The sequence below is a fragment of the Ruditapes philippinarum genome, unplaced genomic scaffold, assembly GCF_026571515.1.
Source record: "Ruditapes philippinarum isolate M1 unplaced genomic scaffold, ASM2657151v2 ctg7101_1_1_1_1, whole genome shotgun sequence".
NCBI lineage: Eukaryota > Metazoa > Mollusca > Bivalvia > Venerida > Veneridae > Ruditapes > Ruditapes philippinarum.
Window position 1 is genome coordinate 100428 of NW_026856815.1, and position 19823 is coordinate 120250.

At 31.2% G+C, this 19823-nt stretch overlaps 1 protein-coding gene across 3 annotated transcripts in view; it reads right to left on the reverse strand.

Annotated features, from left to right (window-relative positions):
• Positions 1-19823, reverse strand: part of LOC132747773 (inactive dipeptidyl peptidase 10-like) — a 31226-nt gene that overhangs the window by 5502 nt on the left and 5901 nt on the right. For 2 of the 3 annotated variants that reach the window (XM_060737271.1, XM_060737270.1), the window contains exons 2-20: positions 15958-16072; positions 14886-14981; positions 13051-13145; positions 11332-11406; positions 11009-11061; positions 10147-10240; positions 8637-8778; positions 7909-8069; positions 7363-7457; positions 6874-6997; positions 6600-6638; positions 5756-5875; positions 5482-5558; positions 3198-3248; positions 2794-2972; positions 2041-2139; positions 1548-1623; positions 1039-1233; positions 142-193 (exon numbers count right to left, since the gene is read on the reverse strand). In XM_060737271.1, coding sequence (XP_060593254.1) covers positions 142-193; positions 1039-1233; positions 1548-1623; positions 2041-2139; positions 2794-2972; positions 3198-3248; positions 5482-5558; positions 5756-5875; positions 6600-6638; positions 6874-6997; positions 7363-7457; positions 7909-8069; positions 8637-8778; positions 10147-10240; positions 11009-11061; positions 11332-11406; positions 13051-13145; positions 14886-14981; positions 15958-16072 — 1938 coding nt within the window. Of the gene's footprint in view, positions 1-141; positions 194-1038; positions 1234-1547; positions 1624-2040; positions 2140-2793; positions 2973-3197; positions 3249-5481; positions 5559-5755; positions 5876-6599; positions 6639-6873; positions 6998-7362; positions 7458-7908; positions 8070-8636; positions 8779-10146; positions 10241-11008; positions 11062-11331; positions 11407-13050; positions 13146-14885; positions 14982-15957; positions 16073-17124; positions 17259-19823 lie in introns of those variants that run through there. The other variant, XM_060737269.1, reaches the window with a different exon arrangement.

A 19823-nucleotide genomic window follows, 5' to 3' on the forward strand; every position in this document is an offset into this window, starting at 1 on the left:
TCTTAACTATTCATTTATTAAGTACTTAGCACTTTTACAATGATATACCATAACGTACACATTCCTTTGAAATTTTTATCTGAATCGAATAAAATTGACCAAACAAGTAGGTTACAAGGTAAGTAAAACTTTATGACTTACAATGCCTATGATAGCTGCCTGCGCATGTACATATTGTTGGGACAGGAAATGTCTGAAATATGCAAGAAGTAAGTAAACGTTCGTCTACAAGTTAATTAATACATAAAATGCAGTCAACTTTGCTAGACAGCTACACAAAAGATTCACCAAAATGCACCGGGCGTTATCTTAAACATATGCCGGATTGATTTCTGCGGGTAAGCTTGCTACTTGTTCTTTAATTAACTCCGTAGCTAATGGAAATTATTATAAAAAGGAGAAAAACTGCGATGGGTTCTATAAAAATACAATAACAATTAAAAGGTTGTAGAGAAATAGTCAGGAAATAATTTGGTGCCACGCTATTATTAGAAGAATCAATATGCTAAACTAGCATGTAACAATGATTATTGGCTACTTTAAGTTCTCGTATATGCTTCTAAAATTCCTTTGACCTCTGTCCTTGCCATTGCTAGTGTTCGTCTTATTTTTTTATCAGTGAAAAGGCTTTTTTATTTTTAGTTATTTAATCTGATCGCAACATTAGCTGAGAAGTATAGTTGCGCATGCTCAGAATATCTATATGTACTGTGGTCCACTTATCAATATTCTAACCTTTTAAATTCTTTGATTTTCGATTTAAACATTTTACTAGCAATGTGCTTTTGGTGTATGCATCGTTAAAACATGCAATAAATTATATACCCTCTTTGATCCACTCTTTTATCTAACAATAATCGGTTTTACAATTGATTTTGTGAGTTCATGAGGAAAATACACAGATGAGATAATATAGTACATTATTGTTCATTTAACTTGCTGAATCTATCATGTTAAGTGTTTTAAGTAATGCATACATGTATGACATGTATGATATGTATGATAGGAACAAAGAACATGATCAGTGACAAAACATACTTAGCGACCGTAATGGTGTCCTCAACTTCTAGAGTACCAAGGTTTTTATAGATTGAAAACGTCCAGTCATCGCCACGCCCACCAGAACCACGTGTATCTACGTACACAATAATTAAACCATGCGCACTGCATTCATAGTGTTCCCAATCGACGGAATATTCGTGAGTCACCATCTGTGTGCCCGGGGAACCGTATCTGCACGTGCATAGAACAAATAAGATCATATCGTTGTATAGACGGCCAAAATTATATTCTACACCACATTGTAACAGGCATTTGAAGCAGTTTAAGACGAAGAATAACGTCTGGCCGGAGAGAATCAAGATTTTTTTTTATTATTATTATTATTATTATTATTATTATTATTATTATTATAGGGTTATTATACGATATAAATTATAAGAAAGATACATCTTCATGGAACATTATTCGGAGATAGTCATGCTGGTTGAGACTGGGGCACTCCAATTTCCAGTTATATTACTTTATGTACAAAACGTTTGACTTACACTTTCATTACCATGTTAAAGGTAATAATTTCATCCTTTTTAAGAACGGCCGGAAGGAACAACTTGACCCAAATATCTGAATGAAAATACATGTATATTTTATCATAGAAAATAACAAGGTTCATATACTGATTCAATAAGACGGAAGCAATTTTGCCGTCAATATAACGTTTTGTTTCGATGCTATAAACCGGCAGTGAAGATCAGCCATATTATTGGTAATGACCTCAACAAAAAACAGGTTAATTGAAATTTAGCGTAGAAAAATGTGCATAATAAAAAATTCTGATTTGAAGACAAAAACTAAAACTTGTTACTTTTAAGATCAAACTAAGATATTTTTAAGGAATATAAACAAAATTACAATTTAAATTCTCTACGAAATGAGAACGCTATTTCTGTTCTCTATTTTATGATCGTTGACAATCAATTGTCATTTGAAAAGTAAAACTGTTGTCACATGGTGCCAAAACTGTTGTCTACTTAAACTTACCATGGCCATCATCTGCCGTGATTTGCGCAAATTCTATTTTTGGTAATCCTTTCCCTTTGATGTTCTCTCGTAATTGTTCGTTGTCCTCCAACATTTTAACTGTAACAATACATGTAGAATTATATGAACGATTAAATACAGATTCCAAAAAATTTCTTTCTCTCAATCACAAAATGAAGATATGCATAATTTGACAAAAGTTAATTTTAGTGTAGATATACACGAAGGAAAGGAAAGAGAATTTTCAAATCGGGAAATTCTTGAAAACACAATCATGTAATTTACTTTTTAGTATCGCTTATGCCGATGTCGCTAGGGGGCGTGCGACATTATTTGCAGTATCTCTCATTAGCACACTCATTCAAATTGAGTCTGAAATTTTGCTGTTTTCGTTGCTTCCGAGGGATCTGCTGTTCAACAATTCTTCTAGACGAGTTTCAAAAGAATTTTTTTATCAAATGTATGCAACGTCAATGTTTTATTTATTTATAACAAGACTTTTTTGAGCTATTAAACTATGTTGTTTGCTTTTAATAAATATAAAAATCTCATTTATAACAGACAAAATATAAACAATGCATTCAAATTTTGTAAATAATCCCTTATTCATCTTTCTGTAATTTGACTGAAATATTCCATTGGTATCTGATTATTAAAAGACTTGTGAGAGTATACAACTAAACGGTGCTTTTTTGGTTCTCCTAATTTTTCTTTATATTTCATACAGCGAGGTTAAATGTATACACCAATTACCTAGATTGAAGGGCGGAGTCATGAGCTGGTAGTAGGGTACCCCGGGACCCTTACAGCTTAATACAAAATAGTCGGCTTTTGGACTAAATGTGGCATCAACGAACAGACATTCGTCAGAGTAGTCACATGATAAACACGTCGGCTGCCGGAAATCTTCCGATTCTTGTATTGCAGTGGCACTGTGAACGATTTCAAGATACGGTTAACACCCGGTACAACATACACCAAGTAACCATATAAATTTTTATCTTGATATTCTAAAAATATCTATGAGTATTCTTCACAGTTTTCAGCTGTTTTAAAACGACAATACTGAGAATATTTCATTATATGCTTTAGTTATATGAACATAGCTGTTAGATTTTTAACATAAATTATTATCAAAAACTGTAAATGCTAAGAACCTGTACAAATGTCTTTCTCTCGGATCGTCTTGTTGAACTCCAAGGAAGTACCTGCAAACAGATGAACATCAATATAATTATATTTATTATTGTTCTATGTTATAACTGAAGTCATGTTTTGCATGAGAAATTACCAAATATGGTAATTATAACGGGAAGCGGTTTATATATAAACCGGGTTGTAACGTGTTAAAGTCACTTTGAGGTCAGATACAGGCAGTTAAACTAAACTGGTTAGTTTAGTTTCCCCACCCACCCACCCATTTTTTAAGATTACTATTTTGATTCTTTGGAATTTGGTTACAGTAAAGTTTTGATTTAACAACAACAACAACAACAGTTTATTTGCATACATGTTTTAACAACATAAGAGCTATATACATGAAATAATATACAGTGCTTCAAATTTAATATATAGATATTCAAATTTGTTTCATGTTTTATCATGTTAATTTATCTATTTCAGATCGAATGAATTGTCAAATTTTCTGTAAGATTGAAGCAGAGTGAAAGATTATCATCCATATGTAAGGATTTAAATAAGTGTTTGAGTGTAGATGGTTTCTTGGACATTGAAAGTGATTTTTTTTCCCTTCTCATCTTTTGTGTTAAGAGATGGACTCAAAAGACCATATTTCTGGTCATATTTTTGCGGGAAACCATCGCAGTGTGCTTGTGTTTTGTAATTATCAATGAATAAAATGCCTGTATTGACCACACCTATATAAGTGTTTGTTGTTTTTTCAAAACAAGGTTATAATATTGTTTAATTATAAATGATTTATGTTTGTCTGAAGGAACTGAAAGAAAACATAATTCTAGCATGCAAAATAGTTTACTATGAGCTAAGAATTATTTGTTTATATGGGTAACAAGGTACATATTGTTTTCAAAATACATGTATATAAACATAGATTTTACAAATGTTTTTTTTTCTCCAGTTCTTAGCTGGTGATTGTGTTTATAAAATATACAAGTTTTGATTCCAAGTGTGCAGTTCGTACATAAACAGATGGTTTGTACAGTGCTGCGTTTTTGTTGTGTCATGATTATTTTCTCATTCAAAATATTATAGATAGCTAATTTGTCTTCTGAATAAAACCTAGAAAAATAAACCTTTATTCCTTCTAAAATCCTCAGGCGTCAATTTCATTAAAGTCTATCTAGGAAACAATGTCATAAAGTAAGATGGTATTCTCCTACAGATTAATCAACATCATCTTAATCCCAGCGTAACAAAAGCAAACTAATTATATAAGCACAATTTCGCACTCCGCCAAGAGCTGTTGCCTTTGCCGTAATTGCTCGTACAAAGGTGTGTAAAAACACGGGAATGAGGCCCGCTCCCACGATGCGCTATAAAGTGTTTCACATTGTTTTGACTATTATTGAAACCAAACAATTCATTGTAAAAAACTGTCCAGATTTACAAAAATGAAAGAGTCAGAACCGTTACATTTTAAACCGTTATATCAAAATTTTAACACATTCAAGAGGTTTTCCAAGACGCGAAAGCCATATTTTATAAACCGTTTTCTACGAAGTTGGATACATAAGACCTCGGTGTTTAAATCACTTAATAATTATATTTACAAATACAAATATCGTGAAACTTAGACACTTTGTGAAATCTATATTTGGAAATAAAGTAGAACTTCAAAACAAGTCTCAAATGTTCACTAAACATGCAGTATCGTACCGTGGCCTAGATAAGATCACGCACATTTTAACTGCTTCTTTTTAGTGTAAAACCTAAATGCACACTCAAGCTACATACCTAATATTGAATCCTCTAAAATTATGGTCGCTTCTTTGTAAATTACATTACTTACTCAATTCAAAGACGTTATTTTTGACGACAAATATATTTATAATGGCATCTCTTGGACTGAATGGCCACGTAGCATGAATGATGCTGTGTATCTTATTTACTTAATGTAGATTCCGACGAGTTAAACTGTAAATGTGTATAATTATGTTATCTACAGATGATATTTAACACTGGGTTGACTGTACATTATACAATAAATAAAATGAGTACAAGACCATATTTGCTGAGTTTTAAACATTGACAAAATGGTGCATTATAAAGACATTGTTCCACCTGTCAATGAACTGCACAGAAATGTCAGTCGCAAATTGCTTTATTATCTAATAAAAATCATTGTGTCACAGTCTAGAAACATTGTTACGCACGTGGGCGAAGTACCGAAAATGATTGAAAATTTAACAGTAGAGGAAATAGGGATAATTAAAGCTAAACAATTAACCGGATAATACTTACACTGTATTTGTGACGTCATGGTACGCCAAAATTTTCTTCACTTCTAAACGCCCTGACGTCACAAACAAACGTGTTCCCTGCAAAAAGATAAATAAATCGAATCACAGTTTTCGGCCCGATTCCGTAAATCACTTGAAACACAAATCTGATCAAAGTTATGATTTTTTCTTTGACGTTATTATTGAGAAACTGATTTTAATAGGATTGTTTCAAACATTACACATATATAGTTAGAATTGACGTCACCTATTTTAAAATGTCAACAGACGCTCACCCTGTTAGACGTACTGGCATCAATTTTGGCAATGTGTTTAAAACTTCCATGCTCTCCTTCTTTTTGTGAAAGAATAATAAAATATTCATCGCCTGTCGATGAAAACACTGCAGACTGCGACTGAAATAGAATTTTTGTCCCAAGTTAGACAACAGTCGTGTCTCTCATGACCAGATTGCTTTTTCTCGGTGTGTTTAGGATGCACTATTGCTTTAATCGAGTGCAATAAATGTCACTTTACTTCTGAACAGCACAAATTGATATGCATGGTATTAAAGGATGGTAGAATGCTAATACTTGAATGATTGTTTCTAAACGTATGTTTCTAAAATTAAAATTCCAAAACTGTCATGAATAATGATTCAGTTGTTGTGTTATACTTCGGTCGGTGCTAGGGGGCATGGGCAGTAGTTTGCATTTACCACTGTCGTCCAACAACATGCTCAATCAAAGAAAGCGTATAACATTTTCAATTAACTCTACATCAATCTATAGCATTTTTTCAGTTTGCAACATTATCTATTTTGAAGTCAGACATCATTGTAGAATTGATACAAATTACGGTTCAGGTAGTATTTGCTTACATATTTCATTATTAAACATTGGATAAAGTGAAGAGCCTACTCATTCTAGTTCTAGTTAGTTACCCATCTATTTAAATTAAGCTTTGTACTCATAGCCTTTACAAGGGATGTTATATTTATTATCGCTTGGTAACAACCATGTTTTGGACATGTTCACCAACAGAAGATTTATATACTGTTAATCTATCAAGTTTTGTTATATTTACAAACATGTTGTTTACAATGACAATGTTAAATAATTGAGGTAATGCATAACGTACCATGTCTAGCCAACCATTTTCCGCTTCTACACGGAAACTCTGAAATTTACAATAAACAACAGCTTTATATCATTTAATCTATTTTATATATCTGGTAGGCTAACATAATGCTGCTTTGTTACAGGACAATTATAGATTCGTGTATAAAGTTTTCCTGAAAAAATAACAGCATTTCATTGTCAGCGGAACTTCAATATGCTTAATTATTTTCAATTATACTTTGAAGCAATCAAGATTGTACTTTATATTAAAAACAAATTACTTTAATACTCACAACCGAACAATCGTATGTTACAATATCACAGATGGTTAAAATGGAAACATTCTGAGGTCTATTGAGCCACGTGACTAACACGTGAGTGCTGTCCTTCCATGTCACGGAAGTGACATAATATTCTCTAAAAAATTAAATAACCAATTGTAAAATATAATTTAACGTAATTACTGAAATTCACTTTGTTATACATATGTATCTATAAAGATTATCCAAATAATACGGAATTATCTTAAAACGATTGCCAAGATAAAATAAACAAGAATATATAAATCTAATGTTAATTAATGCATGCATACCGGTAGAGGATAGTTAATATTGTTTGGTTAAAATGTTATTAATTATAATTTTTTATTTAATATTTTCTTTTTGATATCTACCATACATATTGCGCTTGGCGTTGTGGTTCTTAGATTCTTAAAATGTATCAAATTTTATGAACATTTTTTTCCGAAAGATTTTAATTATATTATTATTAATGATACTCACGTGTTTACAAAATCAGTCGGTGGTTTAAATGTGATTGAAGATTTGTTATTGAAATTATAATATTTCATTGTCACTGTTGGATTTGTGGTACCCGGCTGGAAGGAAATATAATAACTCATATGCGTTAATTTGTAATGTTAAAAGCAACTATCTAAGTAACACACAATCAATTTATAATATGACATACCTTAATTATTAAAAATAAAACAAACAAAAAACAAACAAAACAAAAAACACAAACTGAGCTTTCTTGCCGATTACGAATGGTATGTGTTGCTTTTAAATTGCCAGGTCGGCATTAACATACTAATCACACAAATAATAAGAAATATATGTCATTGCGTATAACTTTGATCGTATGAAATTGTAAATCAGAGTAACATATATGTATTATTGACTCATTTATCTCAGCACTATTTCTATTTTGTAACTGACATTTTAGTAAGTATTGGTAGGTATCTATGTACAACGTCATTGAATATTGTTACAGAAATAGGCGTTTGCTTATATTAAAAGTTTCAAGTTTAAGATAAGAAGACAACATACCCTTGGATAAGGCAGTCTCCTGTTTTCTACATATCTATTCTTTAATGGTCCATAAATAGTCATATCATAAGTCTGTACATGTCTGTTATCAATACTTGCATAAACTATACCGGAAGCATCAGGGTTCCACCAGATGGCGTGGTCCGATAAAAGAATCTCCTCTATAAAAACAGGAAACATTCAATTGCGAGAATTAAATAGCAAGAATGAATCCATAGGCATACTTGAAATTTATTTTACGATTTAAATTTCCTGGACAATATCGATATCTATCATACATTTGCATAAATGTTTTGTTGTTAAGATAGAGAGAAATAAAGAACCCCAAAAGAAAGCCCCAATAAGACGAAATAGAAAATGTTACAGGCTCGGTTTAATGGATGGTAATGGGAAGTGCAAGTTACCGTCCACGCCTCCTAGAAACCGGCTTAAGCAGAATTCAATATTAAATCATGGTAAGGGTAAAATTTTGAATTTAGAAACATCCACAGATGTGTTGTTAAACTGATTACGCGACATGTATGTAAACTTATATTTAAAGTCACCTCCCCTACCCCTGAATAATGATCTTTGAAATAAATCAAATGATTCGTAAACTTGTTGATTGAACAACCACTCAGACAGCCCGTTATAAATTTTAGATATCCACTGATACTATACAAAGTTTACCCCCATAAACCAATCAGACACTCGGCTATAAATAACATCTGATACTATAAAGGGCTTACCCTCGTACAACCAATCAGGCACTCCGTTATAAATGACATCTTTTAAGCCATTGCTTGTAACTTCTGAATAATCGCTACTCTCTATTTCTTTTAAAGAATTCCATGGTTTTAAATAATAAATATTATTATTGGCAACAACAATCTGAAAATAAAACAAAAGAAAACGTAATCAAAAATTGGAAATAATTTTAATATTAAATCCGCTGTCAATATAACATCAACAACATCAAGAACAACAAATACATATTTATAGCTGACAAATAACACCAAACATACTGAAAGTGGTGGTAAATGTAACACAAAAATGCAGTAGAGTTTACAGAGAAATACATACGTTTTAATTTATTCTTTCCAGATCTTTAAATGCAAAATACAAATATTTTGACAAACTATATAAGGTTTTGGGGTTTTTGAAGATAACAATATTTCTAGCTTTTTTATATGTTAAATATCACTAACAAATAGAACCAACATAAAGGGTATATTTTTGTACATTATTTTCATTTATCTCATGTGGAGAATGTGTAACAAACCCCATCAAGCTGAATCAAAGGAAGAAGCAGTATTCGGGGAGAAATTTTCGGACAAATTAGATAGGATATCTTTCCGAGATTGTCTAGACATTTTTATATTTGAGGAGATTGGATGATGTCTGTGTATCATGTAATAATTTCTTCATTGAATTACTTTATAGATATAATACAGATATATACAAATGTTATCAAACGGCTCATGTTGCCTGGCTATGAATACTTGTAAAATATGATAACTGAAACTCATGTTAATTATCATAAATGTCATCGAGACAAATAATAAGTTTGTTCTATTGGAATAACATGTGAATCATAATGATGTTACTTATCAAACTTGTATAAAAAGAAAACTGATTATAAAAATAGTTAAGCTGCCTGTAAATTCAGAAAGTAATAGTGGCCTAACGGGCTAGATCTCTGCTTGGGCGAGGACACATGTTGCATTATTTGCTAGCGGTAGTGGACTCAAACGTACTTCAATAACAATGAAACATATAAAAATAATTTAGTTTATAACAAAACTTTTCCAATGCTGTATTATCCTCGTATATACGTATATGTTCCAATATAATCTTAACAGTATTCAGGTGAAAGGGACGAGAAGAATGTTGCACTTTTTCGTTATATCTCAAGAACTGACTGAAATCAAGTTTTTCAATTGTCATATACTTTTGTTTTTTTTCATTGCTTTCAAGGAATCTCCCAAAATTACTTAAACAAATGAGCCGCGTCACGACAAAACCAACATAGTGCGTTTGCGACCTGCATGGATCCAGATCAGCCTGCGCATTCGCGCAGTCTGATCAGGATCCATGCTGTTCGCTATCAGTTTCTCTACTTGTAATAGTGTTGGTAAGCGAACAGCATGGATCCTGATCAGACTGCGCGGATGCGCAGGCTGGTCTGAGTCCATGCTGGTCGCAAACCCACTATGTTGGCTTTGTCATGGCACGGCTCAAATCAATTTGGACACTTACAAGACCATGGTCAGTGGGTGACCATGCGACATACTGGAAATCATTTTCTACGGCTTTGCCATTAATTATAGGACCTATAAGGTCTATATGGAATCTGAAATTGGAAACATGTAAAATGTTTAATGCATTTAATATTGTTAATGATTTATTAGCATAACTTTACAAGCAAAATGGCTATAAATGATATATGCCTGTATTGAACTTTTCAAATCAATGTCCATGTACGATTGTCCAGCTGCAATATGAGACTATGAAATAACAGCAAACTGTTATGGTTTCTATAACTCTGTTACATTTAATATTTCAAATATATATGTACAAGGGATTTGAAAAACAATATATTTTTGTATGTAAGAACTAATAATTTAGACCTGCCTCCAAAACTTTAAATGTATATTTATTTGTTCTGAAGAAAAAATGGACTGTAAAATGTGATATAATAACATTAACCACATTTTGCTGATATTTCGTTCTTTGATAAAACTTCTATTTGAAAAACGCAACACTTATTTAAAATATAACACAACTACGATATTTTTGTTTGTTTCCATATTGTGTCTAGAATATAAAATCAGATACCGGTTATTAATATCATCACCATAAGCTGATTCAATGTACATTCTTAAGTCTGATGGCATGAGTGTATCTTGTAACATTTAATTAATTACGCCATAACATATGGTTTCGTCAATGAGATGCAAACAAAAGCGAGCACTAAACTGTTTTGATCACATTGTCAAGTTTTATTTGTAGAAATGAATAATCTTCCATTAAACGTGATACGTTGAAATATGGTAATGAAAGCGGATTCCACTTAATATTAGAAAGATTTTAACACTGTCACATACTATCAGAAACTTACTTTTTCTCGGTGTCATATATTCTATATTTTGCTAAATAGGTATATCTATAAATCTGAAAAAGAGATAATAAAAACATGAATTAAATATTGCTTTTATAATAAGGAGTACAATTTTTTTTTATCAAATATTGATGAAAAATGTTAATTCCTCTATCAAATCATTTTGTGATAAATTTGATATAATTAGTGCAAATAAGTGAGCGTCGCATATACAAACGTTTGCTTAACATTACAAGTGCATGCTATCGTGGTAGAAAATATGATTTACTTACATGGCACGTATGAAATTACTTTTAACAGTACCTCGTATATATGCTACTTACATTTTGGATATTATAAGGTAGAAGAACGTATTTCCCATCTGGTGATACTTTATATTTTTCTGTATCCAACTCTCTCTGAAGTAAAGAAATTTTGTCGTATTATGTGTGATTACCAAGTTAAATACATTATCAAAACAAAACTCACATAACAACAAAATAAAACAACAACATAATACCGTTGTTAATCTTTTGAATAAGAATTCCGCCGGTCATTTTTTCTATAATAAATTCCATTGGTATTTAGTTAAATTTGTTATACTTAATTAATATCTACTTAAGAGAAATTACCAGGAACATTTTATTATCGAATCTCACGCGAGACAACAGAATAGTTCCGTGTAGACTGAAAATTAAAGACAAACTATCTAAGTTTATAAATACTCGTGGGTATGGTTCTCTTAAGTAAAAGCTGTACCTTCACATAATGATGTTTTACACAAACCACTGCGCGGTTTACATTACAATATTATTTTAACATTGATTTTGTAATAGATATGAATCAAATCCTCTACTAGGCTGATTGATCAGTGCATCGTCTTGCTCTTTAAAGACAGAGGATAAAACGCCGACACTTTTATTATTATAACAATTTTATTCTTTATAAGTCTCGGGGAATATTCATTTCTCGGAGTGACATAAAATCTTATATAAATATTCATATCTTTAGTGGGAAGAATTGGTAGTTACAAATGTATCACCTCTCAATCGCCATAGTCTAGACTGTCAATAATTAAACTGACACTTGTTTTATAACCATGAATGTTGTATGTGTAATTCGACAAGTATCCCACATTAATACACTTGTTATTGAAATGTTGGAAATTTGGCCTCATCTTTAGCCTGTTAGCGGCAGATTATTTTACCCATGTGACCGGTGCAGTCCACGATCAGCGAGTCACATCTCTCCCGACTCTGATCATGGTCTGCACTGCTCGCTTTACAGTACGTACTTATTCTGTGACAGTACGTACTTATTATGAAACAGTACGTACTTATTATGAAACAGTACGTACTTATTATGAAACAGTACGTTCTTATTATGAAACAGTACGTACTTATTATGAAACAGTACGTACTTATTATGAAACAGTACGTTCTTATTATCAAACAGTACGTACTTATTATTATGAAACAGTACGTTCTTATTATGAAACAGTACGTTCTTATTATGAAACAGTACGTACTATAATGAAACAGTACGTACTTATTATGTAACAGTACGTACTTATTATGAAACAGTACGTACTTATTATGAAACAGTACGTTCTTATTATGAAACAGTACGTACTTTTTATGAAACAGTACGTTCTTATTATGAAACAGTACGTTCTTATTATGAAACAGTACGTACTTATTATGAAACAGTACGTTCTTATTATGAAACAGTACGTACTTATTATGAAACGGTACGTTCTTATTATGAAACAGTACGTTCTTATTATGAAACAGTACGTACTTATTATGAAACAGTACGTACTTATTATGAAACTGTACGTATTTATTATGTTTTTTTTTAAATGATGAATGTTTTTTTTTTCTATAATGCAAAATAGAGAAATCCATTTAAGTTATTTAGCATGGTAATATTTAAGTAATACTAAAAGTAAAATATCCTATACTTACTATTGACAAGAAATGAAACAGTATACGGCAAAAAGCAAGTTAGTTTACTTATATCACCTAAATATATCATTACATTGTTTATCAAGAAAGACATACAAAAGTTGAATTGTCCATGATTTCTGACGTTTCATTGTTCCCGCAGTCAAACTGTACCACCATTCCATCCGTACGTCTATATATCAAAGTTTCACCTGATAAAATACATTAAATTATATGAAAACAAATATAAAGAAGAGAAAATAAAAACAGAAACTGAAAATTGCAAAGTATCACAAGTAGGACATTCGGGACTGTTGACATGACGGCATCAATTAAATCTAAAGGTTTCACGACGTAGTTCATAGATTACGACAGTTTACACTTTTAAATAACTTTTCATCTATAAGGCCCATCTCAAGTATTTAGTTATTTTGTAATTTCAGAATTAAGGATTTCATGAATCGACAGATATAAACCCAGAAAATATTACGTTATCATTAATCACTTATATATACATTGAATATTATTCATTTCCATTTCTGGCAAAAAAAGTTACACACATTGAACAACTTAACATTAAAGGATTTATATTGATCAATTTATACAAATGGAAAATAAACTGATATTGACTGTAGATTTGTTTTTCTTCCATAACTTGATCAAAGTAACGTAGAATGATGTATCTGATAACAAATGCCGCCAGAGAATATAGCCATCCAAACTTTCCTATATTATTAGTTTAAGATTTTCTACAGGTTGTGTTTTGCAAAGATTTAAGACAGGTTATATGACCATAAATAAACGGTGTTTGTTCTTTGCATATATATAACCCGAGCCGCATGGTGGAGGTTATATTGCAAACAACCGTTTATACGTGTATATGGTCATACAATCTGTCAAGAATGTTTATAACGAATTTATCTAAATTGTGTCGATGCGCCTTTAAACCAAACAAACATATATAACGACATTATAATACAGTAAACTTCCTTTATTGGAGATAAAAATGAAAATACTTCATAAATTGACAGAGCCGTGTTTATAGTTTATATAAACGTCATGATTATCGAATGGAAATGGACGTCACAAACTAGCAGTTCTAAGTAATATGCATAACTTTGATACTTTATACGTATTTTAGTATCTTAAGGTATAAACTTTTAGTAAATTTCATGAAATCAATGGAATAGTTGACAGAGCTATTAGAAGTTAATGTAAATGAGAAACATCCGATGATGAAGCTGTAAAAGAAATTAGATCGAAAATTTAAAGGACTCCACTGTTGTTTTCAGGACTGGACATACTTTCTCGAGATTTTTAGATCTATACCTGTCCAATAACTTGTACATACAAAATTCAGCTCTCTCCGTTCTCTTAAAATAATCATTTTTATTGTGCAAATTGACCACCGTTTAAACGCTTTCAACTTAAATAGGGCTTAGAATCATATTAATATCAATTTTTAATTTAATTCTGAGTATATTTCTATAACATCTTTTTTCATATTTTTCCGTTTTTAGTGCCGGAGTTGATTTAGGTAAGCTGTTCAAATCTTGTTTTAAGGCTTTTTGACCTGACCTTAGTGGAGCTCCTATCAACAATTATAAATGACTCTAATGCAAATTTTTGAAGAAAATTTTGCCTTTTAACAAATGAGATCAAGATTTATATCAGATATATATTTTGCGGTACTGATTAGTCACTCATTGTTTATATATGTAATTTTGAATGGACGCTCAATTCATGGAAAGCGGGTGACCTTATTATAGCAATACTGTTTGTACTATATTATACTGTTGTGTGTGTGTGTGTAGTTTGATTGCATATATTATTGTACAACACGGCGCATTTAATATGAACCCCTAGCGTTTAAGTAAATCAATCAATCAGTCAATCAATTTTATCAAATCAAACACATTTATCGATGTGATTTAATATTTACAGATACAAACCTGAAGTCCACGATTTCTGGAAAGGCAACGGGTCAAATTTATGTTGAACAAGCTCTTTAAAAGTTAATTTCTCTCCAAAATTTTCATCAAGTTCCTCTGAAATACATGGGATAAAACAAGATTCTTTCACAAAGTAAGCACCTTTCTTTTATAAGATAAATATGGCATACATGCAGCACACCGCCAAAGTCGTGTTAAATTTCATAAAATTCAAAAGATATTCTTATTAGAACTATTGTCATCCTCAGACACTTACCAGTTATTTATCGATGATGTCAAAGTATACAAAAAAATGTCTAACTTCATTAGGTTCAGGGTAGAAATATGTGATAAACTTTTAAAGTTAATAATATGCTTGCAAAGACACGCAAAGTATCTCATGAATTATGAATATAAACGGATATTTAAGGAACCGGGTAGCCCATTCGGTACAGTTGCAATTGGAGATCCCACTAGGTTGCACACTTTTCTCACACAGTGTCATATCAAAATAAATTGGTCTAACCAATGAAGACTCACGTAATTATTTAAATTAAATGATTATGACCTTAATGCTGTAAGAAACAATAATTTTACATAGAAATTTTGTGAAAAAAGTAAGGCGTGTTTAACAATCTATGTAGTACATGTATATTGAACGTTGTGTTCTCAGAGCACATATATACATTATTTAAAACAGTCATATTAGAATGAATAATTTTTTACCTTTAGAAATTTTTAAAGAAGTACGAAAAACTGTATTGTTTTCTCGTAACTAAATTCCAATTGATCATTTGTTATGCACATTCAACGCTGTAATTATTAAGCTAAACTTGTAATATCAAGTTCAATCTATATTCAGTTGTATGCGAAGAATGTATATTCTATTGAATACATACCTTATAACATAAATACCACAGCTAATATTTTAGCATATGACACTCAAACAAATGACCCTGGTATTTGTAGGCATATTATTGTACCTTGGCAAGGAAAAGGAAGAAAACGTACTAAACGCTAAGAACTGTTCTTTCCTATAGTACTTTCTTTTTATCGTAGTTGGATAGAAACACTACCAGAAAAGTTAACTTACTTGGAGTGATAAGAACAATGGCGGCTATAATAAGTCCGAACACTGTCACAATTACCAACAGAGCTATGAGGATACCACGCCAGTTACGTTGTTCTGTTGTGCTGCCCACCAACTCCTGAAGACAGAAAAAGTTAAAACCGTAAATGCATAATTATACCTTACGTCATTAATTTACCGTAAAACCCAATGTGCCACCAGAATGTAACCGTTCGTAGTCACATAGTAACATTATGTTCCGACCCACTGGCAATACTAAACGGACCTCAAGCGCATACGGAGTACCGGTTTTCTGTCCATCCTTGCTATGACGCTATATACGTTTATTAAAATTATAATAAAAATAGCACATTACACGGAGGGTGATAGAACGATATATTCACCCACAACAATTGATGTCAACAATGCACGATGTCTTCTAAGAAACTTACTGCTTAAAACATAAGGTTTGCAAATGATATTTTCATATATGTCAATGACATATACATGTACATATATCTGCTAAAATAAAACATGGCAATATGCAGCAGCTGAATATATCTGTTTATACCTAGGTGATTATAAAATGGGTCTTAAGATAACGAATTATAAGTGCTTATTTATTTACAACGGCAGAATCATAAAAAAATCTTTCTATCAAAGTTTTTTTTCTTTGTAAATTAAATATATCCATATTTAATAAACTGAATTTTTGTATACAAATCCCATTCATATTTACAGCATCTCTGTTCAATATTTAATATCAGTATCAGTATTTAACATGCACGCAAGAATGATTTATCTTAATTCATTTGTTAAAATTTATTTGTTTTCAGAAATATATCGTTCATCCATGACATAACAAATAATGACACTAGAAATTTTCACATTAATGATGAAATTACTGGAAAACTACATCAAAATAAAGCACCCTGATATTTTCACAACAATTTCTTGTTAAAATAAACACAATGTTCAATTCTCAAAATTTTAAGATATTCGTACATCATACTGTCTCGCAGAAATAAATGAGCCATACAAAATTAAAAAAACAACTTTATTTTTTTACAAATCAATCAATTAATTTTTACCATTATAGCTGATTGTAAAAATTCAAAACTACGCCGCCTTGGTTATTATGTAAGCATTTTACAATTACAGTTGTCTGATTTATCACGTGATTTTAACTACCTTAAATGTAGACGATTGTCTCCGTTTCCCGTGCTTATCTATCACATATCGTGGCCCCGACTCTCTCACATAATTTGAGGATGTCGCCCCGCTTGAAACAAATTCCATCATTTATTTATATTTTTCTGATTATCATTAATATAATTTTGAACTAGATTTTAGGCTTTCTTGTTTTGCACACAGGAGTAAAATTATTAACACATTAAATCTACACACTGACAATTATTCTTTTATCATAAAAACCTATTTCATCAGCATATCATCACATTTTATTAGGTAAAGTGATATTAGGTTAAATAATATCCCAGCATGATTTAATTTCCATTTTTATATCAAATCATGTCTAGCAATATAAAAAGATAATCAGAAACATATCCTGAATCCATTTTTATTGAAAATATATCAACATAATAGAAATCCCACCAAACAAGATTTGTTTAGTGTGAACAAATATGATTTCTCATGATCATTTGTAGTTTACTGAAGAAAACAGGGAAACATAATGGACAACCGAGAAAATTATAGATTTTCCTTTAACAATATCTTTGTTATTATGAATCAGGGGCTAATAAATAGATCAAGTTTTCGTACAATGAATCTGCACATCTGTAACAGTCCATTTGCCTTGTCAATTTTGACGGACACGGGGATTTAGAAGCATTATGATTACATTAACTGTTGGCTAACCAAGGCTTTAAGGGATATTCTCAACACGACGAAATAAAGCCCAGAAAGTCAATGGTGAAATATAGCTGAATAATATAAATAATACTATAGTTAATACTTTTGTCGTATTTCTAATGACTTCTTTAGATAAAACATAAACACAATTTCGACAAATAAACTTTCTCATTTTCACATTTTCCATGACCAACATATGTCATATGATGTAAAAAAATATATATAGAAAGCAAAATAATGTTAGCAATTGTCGTCGAATACGTTATTTTTATATCATATTAAACGAGATTCATCATTAAACACTTAATGTATTTAAAGCAAACAAAATTGTTCACAATAACACAGCAGATTTTCTAGATATGACACAATTATAACTCGGACAATAGCGTACCATCAAATATTCATTATTATTTTAAGAATTTTGAATATTGAAACGCCCCCTTTAATGGTTTGTTATTGTATGATAAATGGTCAATCTATACGCGTCTGACATTGGATTTTACATTGATTACAAGTGTTAGAAATCAGTTTATATTGTCATCCACTTTGTTTACAAATGGTCTTGAAAAGCCGACAGAATATTGAATTATCATGGTCAGCGCTATTGATCTAATGAAATCATCGATATTAGCCATTGAGAGGATTCCGGTTACTAGTATTCAAAGAAAATACAGCTATTACCGTGAAGTAGTGTAACATCTGTGACCAGAAAGTGTTCTATAATTAACAAACTATTCTAGTTTTACATTATAACACATGGAGAAATAGATCTGGCAAAGTAGATTTACTTTCCACTCCTTACATTATAAGCGTTCATTTCGAAAAACCTTTCATTAAGAACATTTCAAGCTAAATTTTAAACAACAATAATGTCCATATTTGACAAGAAATAAGTTATTTCAATTGAACATAAGAACTGTATTCATGATATGAGAACTTATGGTAAACACAATATCAAGAACTTCTCTTCAATAAACCTTAATAAAGTGTATATAATTTTGTATATAATGACTCATTGTTTATGTGAATCAAAGAGCAAAAACAAAAGTATTGTAAAACTAGACAAATAATAAAATGATATGCACTTATATGCATCTTTTTGCAAGCTCTGTAAATTTCACTATTTAGAATTTAATCACTAGACATTATAAGTTTCTCTGCGTATCAATTGGATAACATCATGTTTTATTTTCTGTAAAGAATATATTATTAAACTTTTTTTTCTCCAAATAATATAAGTTCTGAAATTGATATAAGTTAATCATATTTTGTACGAGATTTTTTTTAAACATTTCAACTTTAAAAAAATCAATGTAAATAATTACTGGAATACACTCCGTTCAATAAAGATTTACTAAATTTTACAATATGTGCACTGTACATACAACACTAGACAGCTATAGATTTGAGCTTGGTTTCTTTAATAGACATTCAGTCAGCCATACTTGTCTGTACTGTAAATGTAGTGAAAACACCTCATACAGTAGAAACGTTTCATCCAGAGAAAATTAATGTTGACATTAGACGTCATTCTTACTCTTAAACATGGGGCAATTATTTCTTCTTCAATTACTTTGCCAACAAGAAAGCGGAGCTGCCGTTTAAGAAACATTTGAGCCGCGTCACGACAAAACCAACATAATGCTTTTGCGACCAGCATGGATCCAGACCAGCCTGCGCATCCGCGCAGTCTGATCAGGATCCATGCTGTTCGCTTACAAACCCTATATCAAGTAAAGAAACTGATAGCGAACAGCATGGATCCTGATCAGACTGCGCGGATGCGCAGGCTGGTCTGGATCCATGCTGGTCGCAAACCCATTATGTTGGTTTTGTCATGACGCGGCTCATTACTTTGACTATCAGACGATTGCAAATGGTATTCATAGAGAAAATCAAAAACTGCCGTATCAGCGAAATATATTTGTTAAATGTATGTCGATATTCAATTACTGCATCCCATATTAGCGTTGTTACCGAAGTAGAGTGTTTATTTCTAAGATTTATCGGAATAGCTT